Source organism: Thamnophis sirtalis, unplaced genomic scaffold (genome assembly GCF_051295495.1).
Source record: "Thamnophis sirtalis isolate CommonGarterSnake01/CBP01778 unplaced genomic scaffold, rThaSir2_p1.2 scaffold_1, whole genome shotgun sequence".
NCBI classification, from domain to species: Eukaryota; Metazoa; Chordata; class Lepidosauria; order Squamata; family Natricidae; genus Thamnophis; species Thamnophis sirtalis.
The window spans coordinates 67,930,507-67,954,917 of record NW_028261381.1 but is presented as its reverse complement, the minus strand read 5'-3'; the positions used below and the strand labels follow the sequence as shown (position 1 = coordinate 67,954,917).

Here is a 24,411-nt window from a genome sequence, read left to right as displayed (position 1 = left end):
CTTTTCTCTTTTCACTTTCTTCCTGTGTGACTTGCATTTGTTTATTGTTCTGTTTTGCTGAATGTCCACTTGATAACTGTGGTGCAGTTAGCTTCAAGCTGATTGCAGACAAGTCAATAATTTGCCTGCCTTATTAGTCTGTCCTTTGTTGAGAAGCAACGTCTTCCTTTAAACTCCTCAGAACTTGTAACATGGTGCGGAAGAGTCAATTCTCTCGGTAGAGAAAAGACACTTCCTAATTCCAGAGGTTTTTTTCTTACTCTTACCTATTGCAACAATTCTAGTCCTTATGCTGTTTCATTTCTTGACCTTTCTAAAATTCTCAGTGAAAATCTTCAGATGTTTTTCACTTAACAGCCATGGATACAGATATTTGCTGTCCTCTCAGAAAACAAGTACAGCGTAAAAGTGTTTAGAATACGGAGAACAAGGTCTCAGAATAAGGGTCAAATTAGACAATCTTCTAATTTATTCTCTGTCTGGGTAATGTAATTTTCTGCATCACTTGAGCAACACGGGGGCATGTAGCAGAATTGTATAATTGTATCACATCCTCAAGTTTTCAGAAGTTAATTGGGGGCTTCAGGGGCTAGAAGAAAGAAGAAGCCACAGCCACAAGCCTACCAGTTGCCTGTGGAGTGCAGTTTGCTCACCTCTGCTGATAAAAGACAGACCCATGCCACTGACTCCTCATGGACTTGAACTGCCTCTTCTCCCTAGAATAATTTTGCCTTGAGTGGGAGGGAGAAGAAAACTAAGTGCTAAAGGAAAATTCTTTTTTGTGCACTGACCTTACGGGAAAGCTGGCAAATACCTCTGAAAGGGATGCTTCGCTCCCTCTTCTCCTTCACAAACAGTCTTGGTTTTCTTAATCATGACATCCTGCCTATCCTTCTTGCAGTGAGCCGTAAAAGAAGATTTGTCAGAGCAGTTTGAAATGTGTGTTATTTTTAATCTGTTTTCAATACTTTCCCTGTTGATGAGAGTTTTTAAATTCCAAGCCCAGCGAAATAATCTGAAGCTTTGCTTTTCCTTTATCGAGAGATGTGACTAAATCCATTATTTTCTTTAGAATGGGGTACCGTCAACTATCCTTTAGAATAGAATAGAATAGAACAGAACAGAACAGAATAACAGAGTTGGAAGGGACCTTGGAGGTCTTCTAGTCCAACCCACTACTACATTTGCCTGTTTGCCTGTACAATATTCTTTCTATTATCTTTTGATCTAAATGGCACATAGCAAAGCGAGGTTGTGGAATACATAAATACCACAAAGTACATCGGCATGTGTATACTTGTCTTATGTATTTCCATACATGGAAAATCTGTAAGTTGTATTTTATATTCCAGTAGCTGAACACTACACTCATATTTACATATACTAGCTGCACTGCACATATCACTGACAATACAAACACATCTATATAATTCATTCTTTCACTGTAGTCAGTAATAGTTGAGATGAAAGATTCACATACACATAGAAATAATTGGTTTAGCCAACAATGGATTGTTTAGTGAACCTTACCTCATAATTATGTTTCAAGGTGCATAAAATTAAAGCAGCATAACAGGTCCAAGATTGTTAAAAATATTTTGTTAATCAGCTTTATAAACAATGTTGCAAGAAATGATGTAAAATTGTGTCTATAGGAGAACAGAACCATAATAGAACCATCTTGTAAATGTATTAGATAGGAATAGTGTTAATTACTAATAATTGCTGTTGTCTTTAGATATGCATATATTCTCAAATAGAGCTAAAAGACAGTGGTGAGGTACCCTTAATAGCATACTGTCTATCAAACTTTGTTGCTAATAAACATAATGATTCTGAGAATCATAATAGCAGGATTGAAAGATAAATTACATTATGAAAAATCAGAGGCAATTAATGTATTTAGTGAGAAGATTAAGAAGAAGGAAAATATTATTTAGAAGAAAAATAGAATAGAGAATTACTCACAGAAATCAAAGAAAGTAATGGGTAAAGGTTTTTCATTTTAGAAAATATTTTGGCAAAATATTGGTAGAATATTTTAATATTTTAACTTTAACATCAGCATTTCAGCAATGTGATATTGGTAGTATTATATGATGTTCTGAAGTTTCCAGGGAACTGCTTGACAAATATTTTTCAGGGCAGGATCTTATCCAAGTTGGTGTTGAATTATATTCCTTCTAGCTCTTTTTAAATTAATTGTTACATATTTAAAATATTCCTTAAGTGCAAATATTCCTTTTATTAGTGCAACAGAGATAGCTGCTATTCTTCATAGATGCTTTCTGTAAAAGATAGATTTTTGTTGGAACAGGAGACAACAATCTCTTGCTTTTCCCCCCAGGCTAGATTTTTCCATTTATTTACCAAAGAAAAAAGTAGTTGGATGGATTGATCTGTCCAGCTTGAATTGGGAATAGACATTTTGGAGAGAGATTGAACTCAGTTGTGCATAAATGAGGCTGCAGTGAATTACTTTTGTCAAAGGTTTCCAATAGTGGCGTCCAATATATAATTGATCTATATAGCAGTGTTTCCGGTCTTCAGCTGAAACATCCACATGTTTCATGATGATTTATCAATACAACAATGTCATGATACCCGTATATACAACATAATCAATTTTAGGCCAATTTTACACAATAATTTGTGCAATATCAATGTTTTCTTTGGGCTGTTTTTTTTCAATGCCAACCTAAAACAGTTTTCCATAATTGGAGTTAGAGAGAATTTTTCCCCTTATCCATGCTAATTAAATTGTAGGCAGTGGTTTTTATTTATTTTTATTTATTTATCACATTTGGAACCTTCTGTCTCCCTCACAGAGAGACTCCAATAGTGATAGTGATGGCAGTGGTGCTTTCAAAATTATATTTTTTTTAAAGAAAAAAGAAAGGAAGCTCAGAATGGTTTACAAAGAAATTCTAAAAATAAATATACAGTAAAAACAGAATATCATAAAATGCAGCATTCAAATAATAAGAATATATTGAAATCCAGAAGAGTGAAAGAGAACAAAAGACAAGGAAGAAGTGTCCAAAATTGACTTTAAAGAGGACAAGGAAAGTAAAATGTGTTTGCCTGCTACTGAAAGAGGATGATAGATAGTGTTAGACGGGGCCTTTAAGAACTGTGGAACAAATTCATTTGTTCATTTTTGTTTCTCTTGTCTTACAGATAGAGATAGTGATATATAGAGAGAGGCATAGAGATATAATTTTATAGAGCCAGTGTTTTTTACTTCCTAACCAATCAGCTCAACATCTCAAAACCATCGGAAAAAAGCCTACAATCATTAAAGGCAGCAATTTTGAGAATTCTAGCTGAATAGCCTGAGCAACTCTTCCCCTCCAATTAATGAGGAAGTGCCAAAAAAAGAAAGCATGGTTCTCTCCACATTCTTGCTTCCTTCCATGATTGTCTTGGGGAGCTTTATTTAAAAGGCTCAACTACAGTGTATACATTAATGGCCAAATGGCCCTCTGTTCTATTTTGAGACTCCAGAGAAACGGTGGCATGGCCCTACAAAGGCTTTGCTGCATTGAGAGAGGTAAAGCCTGAGAGATGGACAATAGGAAGCTGTCTATCTTGCCCAAGCATCTCAAATCTCCTAAGAGAAGTGACAAGGCCAAAGCTCTATGTAGAAAGTGCCTGTAGCTTTCTCTTCATTTACATGGTTTATAGATGAATTTCATTTGAGCTCTGGGGGATTGTGGTCCTCTCTGCACAACATCATTTGTTAATTGATTGGGGGGAAAAGCTTCCACTAAATGAGAACAAGCTACTTAGTCCAATTGATGTTCCTTCTCAAAAAGCTACAGCTTTTTAATACTCTCACTCTCCTAACCCAAACAGCAGAAAAGCCAATACCTTTACGTTTATATTTAAAAAGAAATCTTGGTTTCCTTGTATCCAGTGTTGATGCATTTATCTTTTCCACGCCTGAAGGAAGCTGAAATAATAATAGACTGACGTCAGCAGACAAAATATTCATTGTGACAAAGATCACATCTGCACCTTTTAAAAAGAGTTCTATATGTTACAAATTTAGAATGAAGATTAAAAAACTCATTTTATAGAAGTGGGCAGGTACACTTGTGATCTTCCACTGATCAGTACCTATCAAACATATAATGCAGCCTAGGACATTAGACCATTTAGCTATTGGGCATTCTTGATCTGAATGTACATATTGTACATTGTAATATATGATGGTATTAATGAATAGTTCCAGCTAGATGGGCAAATTGAATCTCTTTGGAGAATCTCCTTCCTTGCCATTGTCAATCTCTGTACTAATTTTTATGCAGATGTAGGACATCTGGGGAACGATTAACAAGAGTCATAAAATATCACAGTTTTCCCTCTTCATTGTTACATGTTTCCCCTTAAGTTGAGTGAGGTTCATTTTCTAAATTTAGTATTTTACACTAAATCTTGCCAACTGGCTTACTTTGAATTGCAAAAAATGATGTACTCATAGAATGAGATCAACAAATGAATTGCTATTCTGAACATGCCACACCTCACCTGAAGGATGTGCATCTGATAGGTGGAAATCACTGCATGGTGGCTGGCAAAGAACAGGGTTTAAATTATTGGTAGCAGATATTTCCTTGGTCTTCACAGCTCTTGCTATTGTGAGTGAATAATTGCTAGGCTTTATTCTAAACCAAAGAAACTGTGAGCAGTTTGCTAAAGCAATTTTTTTTTTAGTGGAATACTGATCCTGGTGAGATTTGCCTTTGTATTTCCACTTGCATTCTTTCCCCTCTGAATTTACAAGATATGCCCATACCCCAGATGGTGTTACCTCCAAGACCCATTTTTCCTAACCAACCCAGCCAAATATGAAAAGATAAGAAGTGCAGACTAACAGCCTATGAGAAGCCACATATCACTCATTCCAATTGAGAAGACCAAATCCCATAGTGTAAATATATAAGGGAATATGTAGGGCAGGGTTGTCAAACACAAGGCCTGTGGGCCGGATCTGGTCCACGATGTGGTCAGATCCGCCTCGTGGGGCCATCCTGGAAAATGTAAGGGGCCAGCCACATGGCTTCAGCCTGGTCCACCCAATGCAAAGAGGAAACATGCCAGCAGTTTGGATAGTGGCATCAAGTGGCCATGGCCACCTAATCGGCCACACCTACCCAGTCAGCCACATCCAGTGAATGGCATCAAGCTGGCCATGCCCACACAGTTGGCCACATCCACACAGTTGGCCACACCAACTGTGTGGATGTGCCTCACATGGCCGGCCTCCTGAGGTCAACCACAGCCCTGAAGCAGCCCTTGATGAAATTGAGTTTGACACCCCTGATGTAGGGAGAACGATCCGGCCCTGTGGAACGATCTACCCATAGAAATCCGGACCCTTACCACTCTCCCGGCCTTCCGTAAAGCATCCAAGACCTGGCTGTTCCGGCAGGCCTGGGGCTGTTGATTATATCCAGCCCCACTTAGACTGAATGGATGGTGTATTATTTTAATAATTGTATATTTTCTTTAATTTTTTAAATGCTTTTATCTTGCTTGTGAGCCGCCCAGAGTCCCAATGGGAGTGGGCGGCATACAAATTTTATTAAACTGAAACTGAAACTGAGAAGGATTCAAGTCCTGCAGAAAGTTTTCAAACTCCAAAACTGTAATCCTTCATTGTCTTCCAGGAGTCCATATCACATGGTATTTCTGAATGTATAATTCATTTGAGACAAAATGCAGTCTGTTCCCATGTGGTAGTAACTATAGTAATTAGTAACTGAGAAAAACAGGCACTGAGAACTAAATGTTAACTTGTCATGATTTACATGACAGGCTTTATATTCACATACAATGAATAGTGAACTTGCTATTTCTCTGCTGCCAAACCTTTTCAGCTTTCACAAATGGATGCAGGATCAAGCAGTAAATGCTTATAAATCAGTTTTCCTTTCATTTTGGTAGCCTGTTAGGCAGGTAACAATAGTTAGCGGCTAACATCTTTTATTTAATAAGTTTCTTAGGATAATTTTCAAAAACAGCAGTTAAGACAGTTTAGAGCACGGGTGTTGAACTCTATTTCATTGACAACTACATCAGGGTTGTGTTTGACTTTGGGGAGGCTGGGGGGGGGGGCTGGCCTGGATGGGTGTGGCCAGCTTGATATCACTTGTGTCAGGGGTATCTGTGGTGACCCGAGTGCTCTGCCAGTGAAAACGGGCTCCCGAACTCCATTTTTGGCTGTAACAGCCTCCTGCAACCATCTCCCAGCAAAAATGGGGCTTGGAGGGGCTGCATGTGGCCTCCTGAGCTTCATTTTCGCTGACAGAAGAACTGAAGAAGAACAGAAGAACTACGAGAACAGAAGAACAGAAGAACTACGGCTGATCCATTGTTTCCAGGGCGGTCCCACAGGCCAGATCTAAGCAATCTGTCGCCCAGGTCTGCCCCCCACCCAGGCCTTGAGTTTGACACCCCTCATTTAAAACCCAAGGCAGGATAAACAAAAACAAATCCATGGAATAAAACCATTCGGTAGAAAAACCTTCAGGTTCAATCAACGAAAGCTGACTCACTTCCCAGTGTATTTTTTTTTAATTTAGCATTGATCCAAACTTACTAGGAAAGTTTATTAAAGAATGCATCACATAATAAGGTTCCACTAAAAAATATCATTTTTTCCAATTACTGCACAGTTCAATGCTGAAAACTGAACGTACCTAGACGATCCAACATTGCACATCTTAAAGATAAGTCTAAATTCCTAGACACTTTTGCTTGTGACTATATATTTGGGTCATAACCATGATGGTTAATACTGCATTACTATCCATAATATCTGTACAGAATTAGTTCAAATCAGCCATAGTATTAGAAATATATAATAAGACATTACTTTTCAAACATTGACAATACTATTTCCATCTGGAACAGAACATCTTCTGGCTTTTGAGTTAGTAGGAACAGTAGAGTAACCTTGCCAAGGGAAATAAGACTTGTTCCACATGTTAGCAGATACTGTATAAGGTAAAATGCTTTCCAACCTGGACAATAAGCTGTAAGTAACAAACCCTTAGTTTTAATGATCGCAGAATGAGATGACTTCATAGAACGAATAAATCAAACCTAACAGTCTTATTACAGAAATCTGTAAAAGCAGACTTTGTATGTAGCAGACGCCATCTAAAAATTTGAATTGGGCTGATTAAGATTAATCCCTACACTCTCTTCACCTGTTGCTCAACCAATGCAGAATTTTAGATGCCCTTGGTCACAAATTCATCAGGCACAATTAAAAGTTCATTCATGAATACCAAAGAATCCTCTAATCTAACAGATCTTGGGTGGAAAAACTGGTATCTTTTCCATTCTCTGTGCTGAAGTGTATAAACAGAAAACTAAGAATAGATCTGAGTATGTCATGCCAGTAGTGTTTGTACAATAAAACAACAATTCATTAAACTATTGTTTTCAGAGAGGATGATCTTTGGGACAATGTCTACATAACTAGACTTTCTCTTTCTCCCAACTTCTCAACCCATCAATTCTACAGAGCAAATATTGTAGTTGTGAAAATAAGTGTGTTTCCTATGTCTTAATTTTTATCCCATTAATCTAATGCCTTCTTAGTGTGATGGACCCTAATTAACACGATTGCTGAAAATTATGAGCATTGAGGTGTAAGTTATCTAAGAAAATCTGCTTAGGAATGACTGATCTATTCTCTATAAATATTTTGTATCATTATTATGAAAATGGCTGTAATTGGAATAAGTGAAATGAAACTAAAGGTTAGATCATAACTTCAAGGAAAAGATGTATTTAAATTAGTCCTTGGGCTCCTAAGGGAAGTTGATGTTAGGAATGAAATAAATCAAGACATAACTAAGATCCAGGGTACACATTATGGTCAGTTCATACTGCCAAAACTGTTTCCATGTGATAACTACCATCTGTGCAACTTCGGTCTTTGCTTTTTGGCCAGTATGGGAACAGAATGCTGGATTGGTCCAACCCAATCCAACACTCCCCTAAAATTTATTCAAAGTGATAAAAACCAAAATGATTACAAAGAGCTTCAGAAGGGTCTCTGACAACTGGGTGTATGGTTAGCCAAATGGCAAATGCAATTCCATTTAACTTCATGGAGGTGAAGCCCCTTAGATTCATCTATATACTGACAGAATCTGAGTATTCTATCATCAGAAATAAGAAGTTGAGGTCATTAATAGTGGAAAGCCCAATGAAAATGATAATTCAGTGTAAGGTGTCTATGAAAAATATATTCCATGTTAGAAATCATTAGAGAAGGGCTTGGAAATAAAAATGCCAATATTGCAAATGCTTTTGTACAACTCTATGGTGTGCCCACATTTTGAATACTGTATACATTTCTGATTACCCCATTTGTTAAAAAGACTTAACAAAGCAGAGACTTAATGCTCCTTTTTGAACCCTCACACACACTCTCAAGACAATAAGAAATACTTCTCATTTTGAAGGATTCAGGAGCCAAAATGGCTAAACCTATGGCATGGCATTCATCTTCTCCTTTAAAACCATCAAGCTTTTTTATAACTCTTTATTTCAAAGAGCAATCCTATCCTTATTTGTTACAGTCCCCGCTGTTAACCTAACAGTTCAATTTGGCAGCAAGACAAGCTCCTCAAATTAAGGTCCTGGTTTTTCAAACTCGGGGGATGCAGAAGATATGCAGAGTCATATACATTTGTGAATTAAAATAATCATTAATTAAAACAATGTGACTGGGCTTGTGAGATGACATATTTTTAACTACAGTTGTGGAACAGTGAGACACAGAGAAACTAAGAGTCTGGGAGTCGGTGATTGTCTTTGGCTATTATTGAAAGCGAGAACAACCACTTTAGCCTTTGTGTCACTTTGGATTCTGAAGTACATCGAAGGCCCCTGAAGATAGAGCAAGCTGTCGATTACATTTTTATGTGTGAATAACTCATTATAAGTAGTCTGAAGGACAAGTGTAGAGTTAAGGTGCCTTTCCTATCTCCTGAACTACATGCTCCTTGCTTCCTTCTATGCGGATGTAAGATACAGAAACATTTTATAGATCAGCCTGAGAAAGTCTCGCAACCGTGGGAAAGGTTAGGACAGCATAAAATACATATAGAAATCTTTCCTTTTCTGATAGACAACTAACATTGGCAGAGATGTTCTTCTAGATATTATGAACTATCTCAGCCATCCAGCTGCAGACTCTTCTTCTTATTTCATTAATTTTTAAAATGGCTGCCAGACTGAAATCTTCTGAATTTCTATCTCATCAAACATATGGTAAATCAGTCTAAGAATCAAAACAAAAATGTGCCCCCAATCTTGCTTTAGCATTTCAGAAAATGGGTTGCTTTACCTCTAGCTATTTTGGGAATTGCCTGCTTCATCTCTGATCCAAACAAAGCTCCCTTCAGAATTTCTAGGCTTCGTATGTTTTCCTATCAAATGACAGGAGAGAAATAAGCCACTTTTTAAAGTTTTTACTGAAATGTTAAATAGATTGATATTATTTGAAGAGTTTCCTCTTTTTCCCCAAAACATTTTTGAGAAATGTACAATTTGCAAATGTGGCTTCTCATTCTGAGAAGATGATGCTTGCCAAACTTTGGGAAAGTAAAGATGACACTCCCTAGCCTACCTATAATGAGGGTTCAAGTTTTATTACGGCAGTGTTCAATATTGCTACATATTAGAAAGTTTTTCTTGGATCAAACCCACAAAAACATTTTTCCTACTCCAGCAAGCTCAGAATTTGGGACACATCCAAAAGATGGATATAAACCTCCATCGTTTCCCCCCTTTTTAAGGTAAGCTGGAGTCATAAGCAGAAGCACCCTTCTTATATGGGATTCCACTACAAAATTTTAGTGCAAGCCCCAAATATCCACTCTCAGCAATACAGCTATATGAAACTGGATTGGAGAGAATTTGTAGCTAATTTTGGTAGCATTTTCCTGAGGATGTTGTGGTCTGGTTCATAATCTCAGCGTGGGCAAAATATTATTGATGTTACAAATATTGGCTCACTCTTACTGTGTTCGTGTCCATGATACTTTCTATTAAATAAAACATCTAACAGGAGCCTTATTACTGAAAAGTAAATTTCCCAGGTAGGCCTGTGTGTCTGACCAGAATAAGGAGGGGATGTAAAAGAAATGATGAATAAAATATCAAAAAAATAGCCAATTTATAGCATAATGTGTCACTTAAACAAGTACTTTAGCATCACTTCTAATTTTATTGCCATAGATTACTTCTCTCACTGTTGGAGTTTCTATGGAAGTCCTTTATTATTTACAGAACAAACAGACCAATATGACACTCACAGTCTTAGATTTTGCTCTGGGTTTTATTTTAAGCTGGCCACAAGATTTGAGCCAAACCAGAGCAAGATCCTGCTGATTAAAGATTCTGCTTCTTTGTTGATTCATATCCAAAACTGTATCATTATCTTTTTATTAAACATCTGTGAAACTCAGATAAAGGGGGAAGAACAGAGGATGATGGCCAGTTGTAATGTATTTGAATATTCCATGACATTTAGCTGTCATAATTGTTCCCTTTTCTAGTTCCATGTCCTTTCACATTTGGTCTCTGGTACATTGCAGCTCAGGCAGCTTCAGATTTTATCACACAATTCTTACTCAGAGCCTCTTTTAGTTCCGGAGTTGTTTGACCCATTCTGAATTCAGCTAGTGTATTTGGAAGGATACATTCTCACAAGGAATGATAAACAGGATAGCCTGGATGACAGCGAAAAGATACCTCATGTTTGATATATGAACAACACCAAAACTGCAGTCACAGCATTGTTTTTCTATGCACCACTGTCTTTTGCACCTTGGGGTAATAACTGCTGGTCAACAAAAGGCCAAAACATTCTTGTTCAGAACAAAAATGCTTAGAGTTCTCTAAAACTTAGAAATCAGCTTTAAAATCACATTGGACACAAATTTACAAGGCCTATATATCAAAGTCGAAAACCTCTGTTTTCTGGTTGGGATTTCAGATGGCCATAACATCCTTTACTGTGATTTTTGATTTGACCGTGATAAGATTAAATATATGCAAAGATTTGAGTAATATTCTCCACTGCAAAAGATGGGAAAATATCAAATTCTAGCCCCAAACAATAAACAGTTTTAATTGTAGCAATAATTGACAATGCACTTCATTGGTATTGACCCCAGAGTAGTTCCAATAACTACACTCCAATGATTTTCACCTAATCTCCCGCTATTATTTATTTATCTGTTAAATTTCTATGGCCGCCCATTTCATGAGAAGTGACTCTGGCTGGCAGACAATAATTATTGTTGATAATGCCAAAATATCTAGTGCTGCTTAATAACTGTGTAGCAAGCTACAATTTTGTAAAATATACTGCAACATGTGCAGTTATTTGTGCAACACGATTGTTTCAAACTCCCATCAGCAATCAGTGGTATCCAAATCCATTTTCATCTGTGGTACCTTACTGAATGGCTTGGACCAGTAATTCTCTGAATCCAAATTTCTTCACCAGATTATTGGGGAGAAAAAAACATGAGGAAGAAAATATAAATATTATTTGAGCGCAGAATATAAATCTATTAAGTAAAAATAATAAATGAACCAATGATTCTGGAAATAGATCAAGTTTCTTATCTGAAAATAAAAAAAATGGAAATAGATCAAGTTTCTTATCTGGGCCAAAGAGCCAAGGTGGCGCAGTGGTTAAATGCAGCACTGCAGGCTACTGCTAGATCAGCAGGTCAGCGGTTCAAATCTCACTGGCTCAGGGTTGACTCAGCCTTCCATCCTTCCGAGGTGGGTAAAATGAGGACCCAGATTGTTGTTGGGGGCAATATGCTGACTCTCTGTAAACCGCTTAGAGAGGCCTGAAAGGCCTATGAAGCGGTATATAAGTCTACTGCTATTGCTATATTGCTATAATGGCCAATGTAGCAAGATGCTTTTCTCTTGAAAATTTGCTTTCTAGACTCTGTCTTATGCAACTCCCTTGTAATAAATTCTTTTGTATCTTCTAACCTCTGTTAATTCTTGCTCTGAATCTTTTCAAAGAGGATTGAGAATTTAATGTGTATTGTGAGAACAGTAGTTACATATTATAGTCTCCTTTTCATTGCAGTTTTATAATAATTATGTTCCTTCTAGCATCTTGTCTTATGCTTTGTTCTTTTTTCTCTTTCCTGTCTGCCTCTTTTACCTGCATCCTGCTCACTGAATCTGGGGCCTCTTCACTCCCCTGGATGGATCACCTCTGGACAGGGAAGGCCGTATGGTGGTGCTATCACTTGTTTTGGGGCTCTCAGAACAGGACGACTTTGCCAATATACCTGATCTACAAACTACTGGGAACCAGCAGAACCAGAATTCTCAGGGGGACAAGAGGTATGAGTAGGAGACAGAGGCTTTGAGCCGCAAGAACCAGCAAGAGGAAAGAGAGCTTTCCATCCTAGCCCAACGAAAGAATGGAAGGCTGGTTCTGGAAATAGAAATTCTCAACTGAGCCACTCTAAGACCATCCTGCTGGCATCCTTGTTCCCCTGCTGGTTGCTGAGTTTCTCTCGAAAAATCACTGGAATCCTGTGGCTATTTTTCTCCCCCAAATGCACACTGCGTACTTAACTCACATAAATCCTAGTACATTTCTCCAATTTCATATAGCCCTTTCACTTATAGCCCTGAAAATGTATGAACACAGAGTATATGTTCTACAACAAGCATTTCTCTATCTCTTTCTCACTAACACACAGGGAGGGAGGGAGAGAGAGAGAGAGAAAGAGAAAGAGAAAGACATACACACACACACCTGAAGAAGAAAAGAAAATGTCAGATCCTGGGTTTAAGACTAGTCTTGAGACAAATCCATTTAATGTGATGACTGCATGTAAATTCAGAAGTAAAGTGGAATTCTGTGCAGATTACATTTCTACTGAGTGTTCTAGGAATTGCTTCTAAATATATTTATAAGAAAAAATGGGACAGTATTTTTGTCTATTACTTACCAAGATTTAACCAAAAAGGACACGAGTTGATTTTACTTCATAAAATTACTTCGGGGTCAGCAGGTTTGTTGTAAAAATAGAGAGGACATAATATTCAAATGTTATAAATGTCAAAAAAAGAACAATAGGTTTGAAGAATAAAGAGATAAGCTGGTATTTATTGCCTGTCAACAGCCATGACCTTTTATCCTCAGAATGAAATTTCTTGAAAATGAACCTAGATTTTAAGGGGACAGGAAGTTTTCCTGAGCCATAATGCAGAGAATTCTTCTCAGTAACCTGTCCAACTAAAATATACTTTTTTTACAGATGTGGCAAAGAAAATGTTTTTTGTATGATAGTCTTGCTGGAGTAAAATATAGAGGAATTTAGGCTATCTTGATAATGAATTATCATCCTAATGAAGCCAATTAGATAGATAAATTCTACCCCCAAATTGAGGTGCAACGTTGTTATAATTAGAATGGCCTTTATTTGGCTCTTGGATGACCTGAACTAACCTACCTAGTAGTAAACGTATTGCTACTCCATGATAAATAGTCTCTCGTTCCTTGTTTTTCCTCTTCCCTACCTTCCGCTCAGTCGGTTAAAGAGATTCACTAAGATATAGTTATTTATAACACATAGAAGGAGCTAAACAATAGGGAGTCCAAGAAGAACTGCCTAGCTAGCTACAGGCAGAGGCAGAGCCCTCAATAGTTCTCACATGGGTGTGAAATGGTGTGAAGGAGCAGATTTCACAAGATCAGTGAATTAATTTTATTGGCATCATTTCTCACCTACCAGCTATTTTTAACTGTGTTGAGGCACTGTTTCACTAAATATTTTCCCACTTCCTATTTGATGGTCCCGGTGCATGCTTCACATGGCTTTTTTCAATGTATAATTTAAGTAGTAGTAGGTAAACAATCTCTCAAATCATTCCAGTGCTCTAGGAGAGGAAATAACACATTGGCTCATGTTCATTCCATAATGCATCTCTACTTAACTTAAGTGAAAGTATCCTTTGTTGTGCAGTTAATCAGCAACAGCCAGTGAAGGATGTCTTTCTAGAACTGGTTATGAAGACCAGTTCCAGTTTTATAATATTGTTATAAAAAATTGTGTGAGACATTCTAAGTTTGGAAGTCTTAATAATATACATACTTAATTGTGGAACCTTGGGCCAGCATTCATTCACAAGTCACATTTGTGTGCTTTTTGTATGCAAAAAGACAGCCACTGCAGTGGGTCCTAATCAGATCTGATCAGTGAGAAGACACCATTCTCCCCAACCTTTATCTTATTGTTTGATGAAAAGTCTTCCTTTCTGCAAGCTGAAGGAAAGCTAACAGCTTACCTCTTAGACAAATAGCAACTTCAGAAGGCCAGTTTTCCTTTAAGAAAAGAAGGCCCTTCTATTTATCACATAATCTCTGTACCTCTTACAGGTATCTCTGTAAGTCCATATTTCAATATTTATTCATTTTTTAAAACTCAAAATTTTATTTATGAAATAACTTACGATCACTTCAGCATGCACCCATTTATTTAATGTTATTGCTGTTATTTAAGCAAACATTCAACAACAGTAAAAAAAATCAGTATAAGACCACATAATAAAGCAAAATGTTAGAAAAACACAATTCAAAGTAGCAGCATAGATCTAGACCCATTTAATAATTTCTGTATCATTGGGTAATTTGAAAACTGGGTTACAGATAGCTAATAAGTAAATTCATCTATCTTGCCATAATTATGGGTTAAATATTTAGATATATTCCACTTATAGAGTTGCTTCACTGTATTCCAGTGTACACACACTGTATTTCGGGTGAATTCATCTTTAGCAGGAACAGGAATACCTAATGTCAGTCAGGTACAGTAGAGTTTTTATAAAAGGGCTCTAGATATGCCTTGGTAGGATCTTGCATGATCTATATTTAAAAAAAAGTAAAGCTAGTGTTTTCAGTTTCATCTGGAAAATATTCACATTGTCAGATTAAATTTCCTTGTGAAATTTCCTTGTGAAAATTTTGGGGTAGGTCAGGACAAGCAGGTATGTGACTTCTAAACCAAAGATGCAGAGATCTTGTAACTTTGGTGTAAGAGAAGCCATACCTTGACATATCTTAGGGGCTTCAGATATATGAAATAAATCCCATACAATGGGAAGCAAATTTCATACAATCAGATATCTGAATCAAAAATCATTTGGTTACTCCTTTCCTTTGACCTTGGTGTCCTATACGATCTTTTCATAACTAGTATATGCGGTAAACCTGCTGGCCAAATGCTACTCGGCCCACATCGTCCTGAGAATACCCTCAGCAATGACCAAAATTAGGCCATGCTAATTATGTCAGTCCTTTACCAATGTTCCCCTTCCCTCTAGATCAGAGGTGTCAAACTCAATTTCATTGAGGGCCGCCTCAGGGGCAGGTTTGGGTGTCGGGGTGGCCAGCATGACATCACTTGTGTCAGGGGTGCTTGTGGTGGCCCGAGTGCTCTGCCAGTGAAAACAGACTCTAGGACCCTGTTTTCAGCCACAATGGCCTCCTGCAGTGCCAGTAAAAATGGAGCGACGCCCCCCCCCCCCCCATCGAGCTCCGTTTTCTCTGGCAGAGGGCTGCAGGAGGCCGTCATGACTGAAAACAGAGCCTGGGACGGCCACACTCAGCCCTCCCAAGCTCTGTTTTCACTGGCGGAGGCACCGCAGACTGGGCCTTTGCTGTTTCCATGATGGCCCCATGGGCCAGAGGTAAGTACCTGAGATCCAGCCTGCAGGCCTTGAATTTGACACCCCTGCTCTAGATACTGATGTGTAGAAGAGACTAATGTAATTGGCCCAGCAAATTGCAGCCTTCTGCAATGGAGCCCTTGTGGACTGGACAAATACTACCAGCCATGATAATATTGGAATGGGATGCCAGTTTCAAGCCCTCAGTCCTCTTTCCTGCCTGTTTCATGGAAACATGTCTCTACTTGTTCCCTTTCCAGCTGTGTTCTGTTTGTTATTTGCTTCCTTACCCACACCATGCTGTTTTCACTCCTCTGTGCTCCTTTCCCTGCATCTCCCTTCACTTTTGTGCCTTGCATCCCTTCCTCTTCTCTGTCTGCTTGGCCCTTGGAATGCTGATCTTGCCCAGTGATTGCAACAAGCCTTGTGATGCAGTCCTGGGGTGGGGGGGGAGGGGGTTGCCTGCTGGGAGGGTTCTGGTTGCACTCCAGCTACATCTGACTTCGGCCTCTCTCCACTGATCTTGTTTGCAGTGAGCCTATGAATTTCTCATGCCTTATGTCTCTCTCTCCCCTGCCCCCAACCCTCTGTCTATAATACCTCCTTCTGCTCTTTCTCTTTTTCTTTCTAGTCTTTCTACTGTTGCTGTCTGATCTTTCCTCCATTGTCAAGCTTTGGCAACTCCAATCCAGTGCCTTGTCCTGTGGGTGTGCTGTTTCTCCCTTACTAACGTTTCTGAGTGTGTGTTTGTGTGTGTGTGTGTGTGTGTGTGTGTGTGTTTCTCTGTCTTACCCACTTCTTTCACTCTATTTCTGTTCTATCAGGAGGCACCATGCAGATCCTGTAATAGAAGACCTTCTTCCTTTTTAGCCTTTTTGTGTCTCTTTGCTTTTCTTGTGACTCTGCAGCATTCATGAACTCCCAGACAAGCTTTGCAGCTGATTCAGTATAGTGTGGTTGCAAAAATAACTTCGGATTTGTCATAACCTCTGACAACTGATCTCCCGCATATGCTTACACTTTCTCTAATATTACACACACCCGTACACACACTTATTTTAAACCTTTTTTTTTCTTCAGCTATTTCAGTCTCTTTTATCTGTATGTGCATGTGCTAGTCTCTATTCCAGGTATACACCGGCAGCATGTCTAGTCCTTTGCATGTGTCCAGTCTGTCTCGGAGTATGATCTTTCTATCTGAAATTTCCTATGGCTTGGTCTGTCCTTCTGCATAGGTCTAACAAGCTTGAACCTGCCCCTGAATGTTATTTGTTTATTGCTCTTTTTCTTGATAGCAGTATTTTTGATTGTGTGAGAGATACGTCTGCATGTTTGGATACCTACAGATGTGCATGTGATAAGCCATTGCAACAGTTCATTGGTGCATCTGACACTTTGTGTTACATTGAAAGAGATTCATATCTCATCATAGTCTTGGAGGTTTTCTCCCTTAGCATCTGTCTGATATTATTTGTCTGTCACTGAACACTTTGTCTGTATATGTTTCTTCGGTTCTTTTTATGTCTCTTATTGACAACTTCAGTGAGTCTATTCTGCTGACAAGATTTAAGCCTGGTGTTGTGGTTGAAAACAGTCGGCTTTAGGCTTACTGCTCTACAAGCCCTTCTCCGCATTGGGAGACTTGCTCTTTTTCAAGCTCCTTGTATAACACGCAGGAAGAGCCCCCAGCATGTATTCTTATGACTAGGACTGCAGCTCAGGAATAGAACTGCATGCATGGCTTCTATATTGGAAGGCCCCAGTAGGAAGTGGTGGGAATGGCTCTGCAGGACACCACCTAAAGTTGCATCACATCAGAGCAAATGCAATTGGCTTAGATGGAAAAATAACCCCATCATCCTCAAGGCATTCATATGTTCTGATGATTTTTTAAGAATTTTGCCCTGAATGGACAAGCAAAACCTACCACCCCGGGCCATTCTTGGGTACATTCAGCCCTGTAGGTAGCTATTTTTTTGATTCAGATAGATATATTTATTGTCACATGCTGGAGTAATAAAGGCTGTTGCTTTTCAAAACTCTCCCTCTGATGTTTTTAATTATCAACTGTGACTTCAGAAATTGAAAGTGGCATTCCTATTTTCCTCCCAGCACCAGTCACTAGGCTTTATGATGGGTGACCTTTAATGCTTGCTTAACATTCAGTGCCCAGTGCTTCCCATGCCACACTATAGGAATAGACTTGCTCTACTTCTGGCAACCTAGACAGAGGTATTTCTTTAACATTTTGCTCCTTCCAATCGTGGGGGCTACTGAAGAGAAATACTACCATTCTGTGATGCACTTTCCCTGTCTCTGAGGAAACATATAGAGCATCACAAATGATACACAGTAATAACTGTGGATTATGGGGGTGCTATAAATATTTTATTATATAAAAGTCTTCCATAAAATCCACACAAGGGGCCTCGAAAGAGCAGGTTTCTGGCCAAGTAACACATACTGCAGGTCCCTCCAAATGAAAATTTAACACTTCAAACAAAGCACATCTACCCTAGATTTGTTCAGTATTCAGTATTTTCCTCACACTCAGAAAAATTGGAGTGGAAGAGGGCAAGTTTTCTATCTTTAAACGTAAAATATATTTAAACTCGAGATGAATATTATTTATTTAACCGGGCACTAAATACTCCATTTGTTCTTCAACTTATCCAAAAAAGGTGTTGCATAAATTCTCTTCCATGTCTTTGTATATCACATGTGAATCTTGATATGTCTTTGTTAAATGTCCAGCCTCTGGAAATTGTAACCAGCTCTCCCATTCTGCATCCATTCTCCCAAATAGATTTTTAGACAATAAAATATTTATATCTTCCCCCTATAGATGCCCTTTTCACACCCTCATGCCCAGCAGTTCCTCTTTTTTTCACTACCTCATTTCTCTATCCTAAAATCCAAATTTTCTTATGCCAGATATAATAACATCCCATCCTGACTAACTGAAAACATTAGATTCTTTTAAGTTTGCTAAGGCTTGTCAGGAGGAGAGGACCACTGATTAAAATAAAAGCCAATGAGAAACATATTTCATGTTTGAATACCCTGGTAGGAAGCAGAAGGAGGCTAGGTTTTAAATATGCTTTGGTGAATCTATAATTTAGACTAGGTGTGTTGGAATGTGGAATAAGTCATGTTATGTGGAGACTCACATTGAATGTTTTATTAACAGGTGAAATAGGTTCTTATCTGTATCATAGATATTACTTCTCGGCTCAACTTGAGAATCCATAGCTATGCTGTTGTAGAGACACAAAAGAAGCCAGGGCTTGCCAAGATGTTTTTGGTTAACAATTTCCCTCTCTGCTGCAAAAAAAAGTAAGCTGGAAGGCAGTTGCTACATATGCTATCATTGATACAGCTCAGTGGGGCATAATCAGTGGATAATAAGATAAAACTGCAACAGCTTGATTCATCTGGCAAAAAGTAGGCTACAGTGAAGAGGTTTAACTCAGGTTGTGTCATATTTTGGACTAGAGATATGATCTGTCACAGACAATCTATCCTAGCTTTTTGACTCTGCTCCTTTTCTAAAGCCCTGTGAGATATCCCTTTGTCACCCAGCACTCAGGTTCCCTGGGTGCTCTGAGTACACTGGCTGAGAAACCATCTGGCTGTACGTCATCTCAGAAATTGCCTGTCAAGGAAAGTAAACAAAAGCACTTCTCTCTTTGACAGAAGGAATTTTGTGTTTGGAGAAGGTTAATGGCCTGTGAGGTGGGACGGGAATTGGCAGCAAGCTCCACAGCAAATCCAACCAGCATTCATGATCTGGCTCAGCCTCAAGAGATAATGAGAGCCAAGGTGGTATAGTGGTTAAAGTGCTGGACTAGCATCAGAGAAATCCAGATTCAAGTTCACCAGGAAACGTCACAAGTTGATTTTGAGCCAGTTCCTTCATTCAGCCTAAAATCTGACCAGAGTTTAGGATATGGTGATAAATTGAAGGGATATCTCCATGTAAAATTACTTTGAGCTGGAGAAAAAGCAGAATAGAAGTCTGAAAACAATATGTTGTTTTTATCATCATTCTCATTAGTAATCATTACCAGGAAAAACTGAGAAATATCACTTAACAGTATATATCAGAAATATATGGGCCACAAATGAAAGTGATCATGATAAATTCAAAACTATATACCAGATGTCGAAATAATAATACTGCATAATTTTTGTTACTTTTCTGCTGTTGAATGGATCTACCGTAATATATACTCTTTCTCCCTATTACAAATATTGAGTTTTTATTATATTCAAAACATATGTAAAGGTTTCCCTTCTCTCCCACAGATTACCCTCTGGAGGGAAAGTTGTCAACACAACACCAGTGCCAGGTCAGACCCAACATGAGGACACTGATCACAAAACAGAGCCCCGTTCATCTGTCTCAGACCTTGTAAATTCCCTTACTAGTGAGATGTTGATGGTAAGTATTGATAGTTTTCCACTGGTTTTACAATATCTGTTAATGGATGATTTGGAGAAAGGAAAGGCCTCTGTGTCCCTTTACCTCTTTTCCTCCAACTATGTCCACCCCACAACAAATGGTGCCTGTCATCATCAAATTAAACATGGCATATTTTCAAAATCCAAAGGAAAGGCCAGAATGTTTCAGGATCACCAAATCTTGAGATTTCAGTGAACTCATATAAAATCTTATGAAATTGTGCAATTCACAATATCTTGAGAGATGCAGCCTTCCAACAACATTTGAAGGAACTTTGCAAGGGTTGGTCATTACACAAGCTAGCACAACATTGTCATGGGCCTGAAAAGGATGTTCAAGTGTTTTAAATGCTAGCTGTGCATTCTCCCATGAAAAGAACTACATAAACTGTATATATTGTGTCAGCTATAAACTCATCTTTGCAAATCTGACTCTTTCCCTTATTTCCACTGTAGCATCTTTAACCCTTGTCTATTTCATCTCCTCATTGAGCCTTTCTCCCTTGTACTAAGCATGGCACAGGCATCCCCATCTAATTTTCTGCTTTCATCTGAGGCAGCCTTAACTTATTCCTCAGCTTCTGTATTGCTAAAAGAGTGCTCCCCTCTTAAGCAAGCAACAGTGACCATTTTAATGTTTTTCTTCTTCCCTATTGTTACATTTTGTAGCAGGATTGCTAAAATAAATTCAAAAATACAAAAGGTAAACAATGAAACAAACAATAAAACATCATAAAGAGTACACTTCTAAAACACTAAACAGAAGACGAAAAAACTCAAAAATTAAAGAACCCTTATGGAAACAATTAAAATCTATATATACACATAGACATAGTATATTCATATATCCCATAAACACAACTTTCAATTCTGGCATGAAGAGATTATATTTAAACACACACACACACACACACACCTCTCTATGTAGTCATTAGCTATTCTTTTCAATATAGGTTCAAAAAAAATACTCTTCCAGAGAGTCAACTGGGTGAGGATGTACAAGCTTATTTTCCCTCTTGCTTCACTGTTCCAATACCCCCCACACCATCATTGATCAATTGCTTGGCATTTGGTTTTTAAATGTCTTTATTTAGCAGAGGAGACATAAATGGGAGTGTTGGGTGAAACAGTGCAGGAGGCCCCTACTTTTTCCTCTCCCCAGACCTCACCTGTATCACCTGTCATTACTTTTGAACATGACTTTAATACCCTTAAATAATGACAAATGTGTGTATTAGTAACCCAGATAACAGGCTGAAAGATACAAAGGATGCACATTGCCATTGTGTAACAAAATAGTTCCTTTCCATGCAGGCCCTTGGGACACTTGTCACCCAGGTCTGGTTTGAATTTTGACGGCTGCTAAATCCACCAGTCTAGCCATCTGTCAAAACTGTCCAATCTCATCCCATGTTAAGGATAACTGTTGGATGGAATTCCCCCCCCCCCTATAAGTGAAGTTTAGCAAGAGGGAAGGGAAACAGGAGAATCTGCCAGCCCTTTAGCATGTCCAGCATGAAATAAATGAAGACACCATCTTTTGCCAGTCACAAGCCTAGAGCAAAGTAGAGTTGGCTACAGGGGCAGCAGTTCTTATGCTGCTGATATAATTTTCTGCTGGGTGAATAACATTTTAAATGAGCCATGAGGAACAGCCCATTAACTTGGTCCTGTTTGCTAGGAACTGATTAACAAGCTAGTCTAAACAGAGCACAGCAGGCAAAGAACTGACTTCTGGTGCCATTAAATGACCCACCCAATGATTTAATGGAGTTGCTGGAAGAGGAAAGGGAGCCCAAGGCTAAAAACTTAGACCCTTGTATTGTGATCAAAGGCAACCTTCACTTATGTCATTCCTCTTAATAAATCCAACAGAATGCAAGACAGATACGCTTGACCCGTAGCAAACTTAAGCCAAGTAATATATTTGTATGAGGACTGCAATATGTTAAACAATATATTAATGTTACTAACCTGCTTTAAATACCTTTTGTTTATCATATTGATCCTGTTGAGATCTCTCTCTCCCTCCCTCCCCCCACTCTCTCATTAACTAGAAAAAAGCGTTATTATTGTATGGTTCTATGTCTTCTTACGCATACTGTTATGTTAGACTAAAAGCTTAAGAGCCAATTCTGTGTTTAGTTTGTAGTTTGGTTTGCAGATAAGGAAAAAAGCTAACAGAGAAGTTCTATACTGGATTTATAATAGCTTGGGGGGGGGGGGCGTCACAGAATTTAGTATACCTCCCACCTGTTTTACTGGAACTTGAAGAACATCAGTACAGAGAAGGTACACTGTCAGATCATTGCAGAGCAGGTGTCCTTCTGAGAAATTGAAAGTGATGGAAGTTGTAGTACTATAGTACCCATCTTGGAGATAGAAGCCTCAAAATCACAATTTGAATAGAGGGGCATACAGTATGCTAGAGGCTTGCATTTCATATCCTTAGATCATTGTATTCCTTTCTTACAAAGCATGTTAAGGTAGCCATTAATACTGTTCCTCATGTTGGGTTTTACTAGGAACTTGGAATGGGGTCCCCCCCCCCCTTCCTGGTCTAAGCAGGCAGGACAGGATATATTTTGCTGGTGTAGCCATTCATGCTGCAGCAGCATAATTTTTGACTGATTGGTGAAATGTGAATTTATACTCAAATTTCTAATAGTCAAAGTGGCTTAGAGAAATTAAAATACAGTAAAGCAGGATTACTACAATGAAAAGCGGTCATTAAAATTATTAACAACTAAAAGTTTGATGACAAGATATATGTTTAGCATCTTAAATACTGGGAAAGCAGGAGCCAAATGCACCTCTTTATGAAGCTAATTCCATAATCTGGGAGACAGGGGAATGGGCAGGGATGAAATTCAGCAGGTTCTGACAGGTTCTGGAGAACCAGTAGCGGATATTTTAAGTAGTTCGGAGAACCAGCAAATACCACTTCTGACTGGCCCCAAGTGGGGTGGGAAAGGAGATTTTGTAGTATCCTTTCCCCTGTTATGCCCGCCAAGCCACGCCCACAGAACCGCTAGTAACAAAATTTGAATTTCACCACTGGGAATGGGAGTATCATGTGTAAGATATACAATGTATGATTGCTCATCAAGGCTTTTAGTGATTACTGGGATTCCTATATACTATCTCCTGAGTCACAGGCAATAATACCCTGAAGTCTACGGTATCAACAATTAGTTTTTCAATTTCCTGGAGACATCTCATTGGGTATTATGGAAAACCAGATACTTTGCTCTGGTTAAGTATATTTTTTCTTAATTCTTCGGGAGAACTTTCTCGCTAGAGAGGCTGACATTCTATTTATGATCAAATCAGAAAATGTCATTAGTCCCTATTTTCTTCATTATAGGAAGATCCATATACTTTAAATTTGGCACATTTACAGTATAACAACTGTATTACTTATACATTGATTGACATGTCATTTCCTTAATTATACCATTCTTGTAACAAGAACCAATGGGTACGTAGGTGTCAATTGCACACAGGGGAAGGGGGAGAGACATACAAATGGAACAGATCAAACCATGAATCATAATGTGATTTTTTTAAAATTTAGAACATAGAATATCAGAGTTGGAAGAGACCTTGGCAGTCTAGTCCACCCCCCTATTCAATCATTCAGACAAATGGCTGTCCAGTCTCTTCTTAAAAGCCATCACTTAAAAGTGATGGAAGACCCACAACTTCTGAAGGCAAGCTATTCCACTGGTTGATTGCTCTCACTGTCAAGAAATTTCTCCTTAGTTCTAGATTGCTTCTGTTCTTGATTAGTTTCCATCCATTGTTTCTTGTCTTGCCTTCTGGTGCTTTGGAAAATAAATTGACTACATCTTCTTTGTGGCAGCCCCTCAAATATTGAAGCATTGATGTCATGTCACGTCTAGTCTAGAGGTTTCACTAGACTAGATGTATCCAATATCTGCAACTATTCTTCATATGCTTTAGCCTTCAGCCTTCTAATCATCTTTGATGCTCTTCTCTGCACTCTTTCTAGAGTCTTACATCTTTTTTATATCATAGTGACCAAAACTGGATGTAGTATTCCAAATGTGGTCTTAACAAGGCCTTATAAAGTGGTTCTAGAACGTCATTGCATTGGCTTTCTTGGTGGCTGCAGCATGCTGCTGGCTCATATTTAAGTGATTGTCCACTAGGACAGTGGTCCCAAGCTTTCCA

The 24,411-nt window shown here is 38.4% G+C and overlaps 1 protein-coding gene across 2 annotated transcripts in view; it reads left to right on the top strand.

The window, feature by feature from the left end:
• The window catches only part of SYT7 (synaptotagmin 7), a 257,645-nt gene that overhangs the window by 190,760 nt on the left and 42,474 nt on the right, over positions 1-24,411 (top strand). The window contains exons 7-8 of one of the 2 annotated variants that reach the window (XM_087715086.1): positions 12,292-12,414; positions 20,059-20,194. In XM_087715086.1, the coding sequence (XP_087571212.1) occupies positions 12,292-12,414; positions 20,059-20,194 (259 nt within the window). The remainder of the gene's footprint in view (positions 1-12,291; positions 12,415-20,058; positions 20,195-24,411) is intronic. The other variant, XM_087715082.1, reaches the window with a different exon arrangement.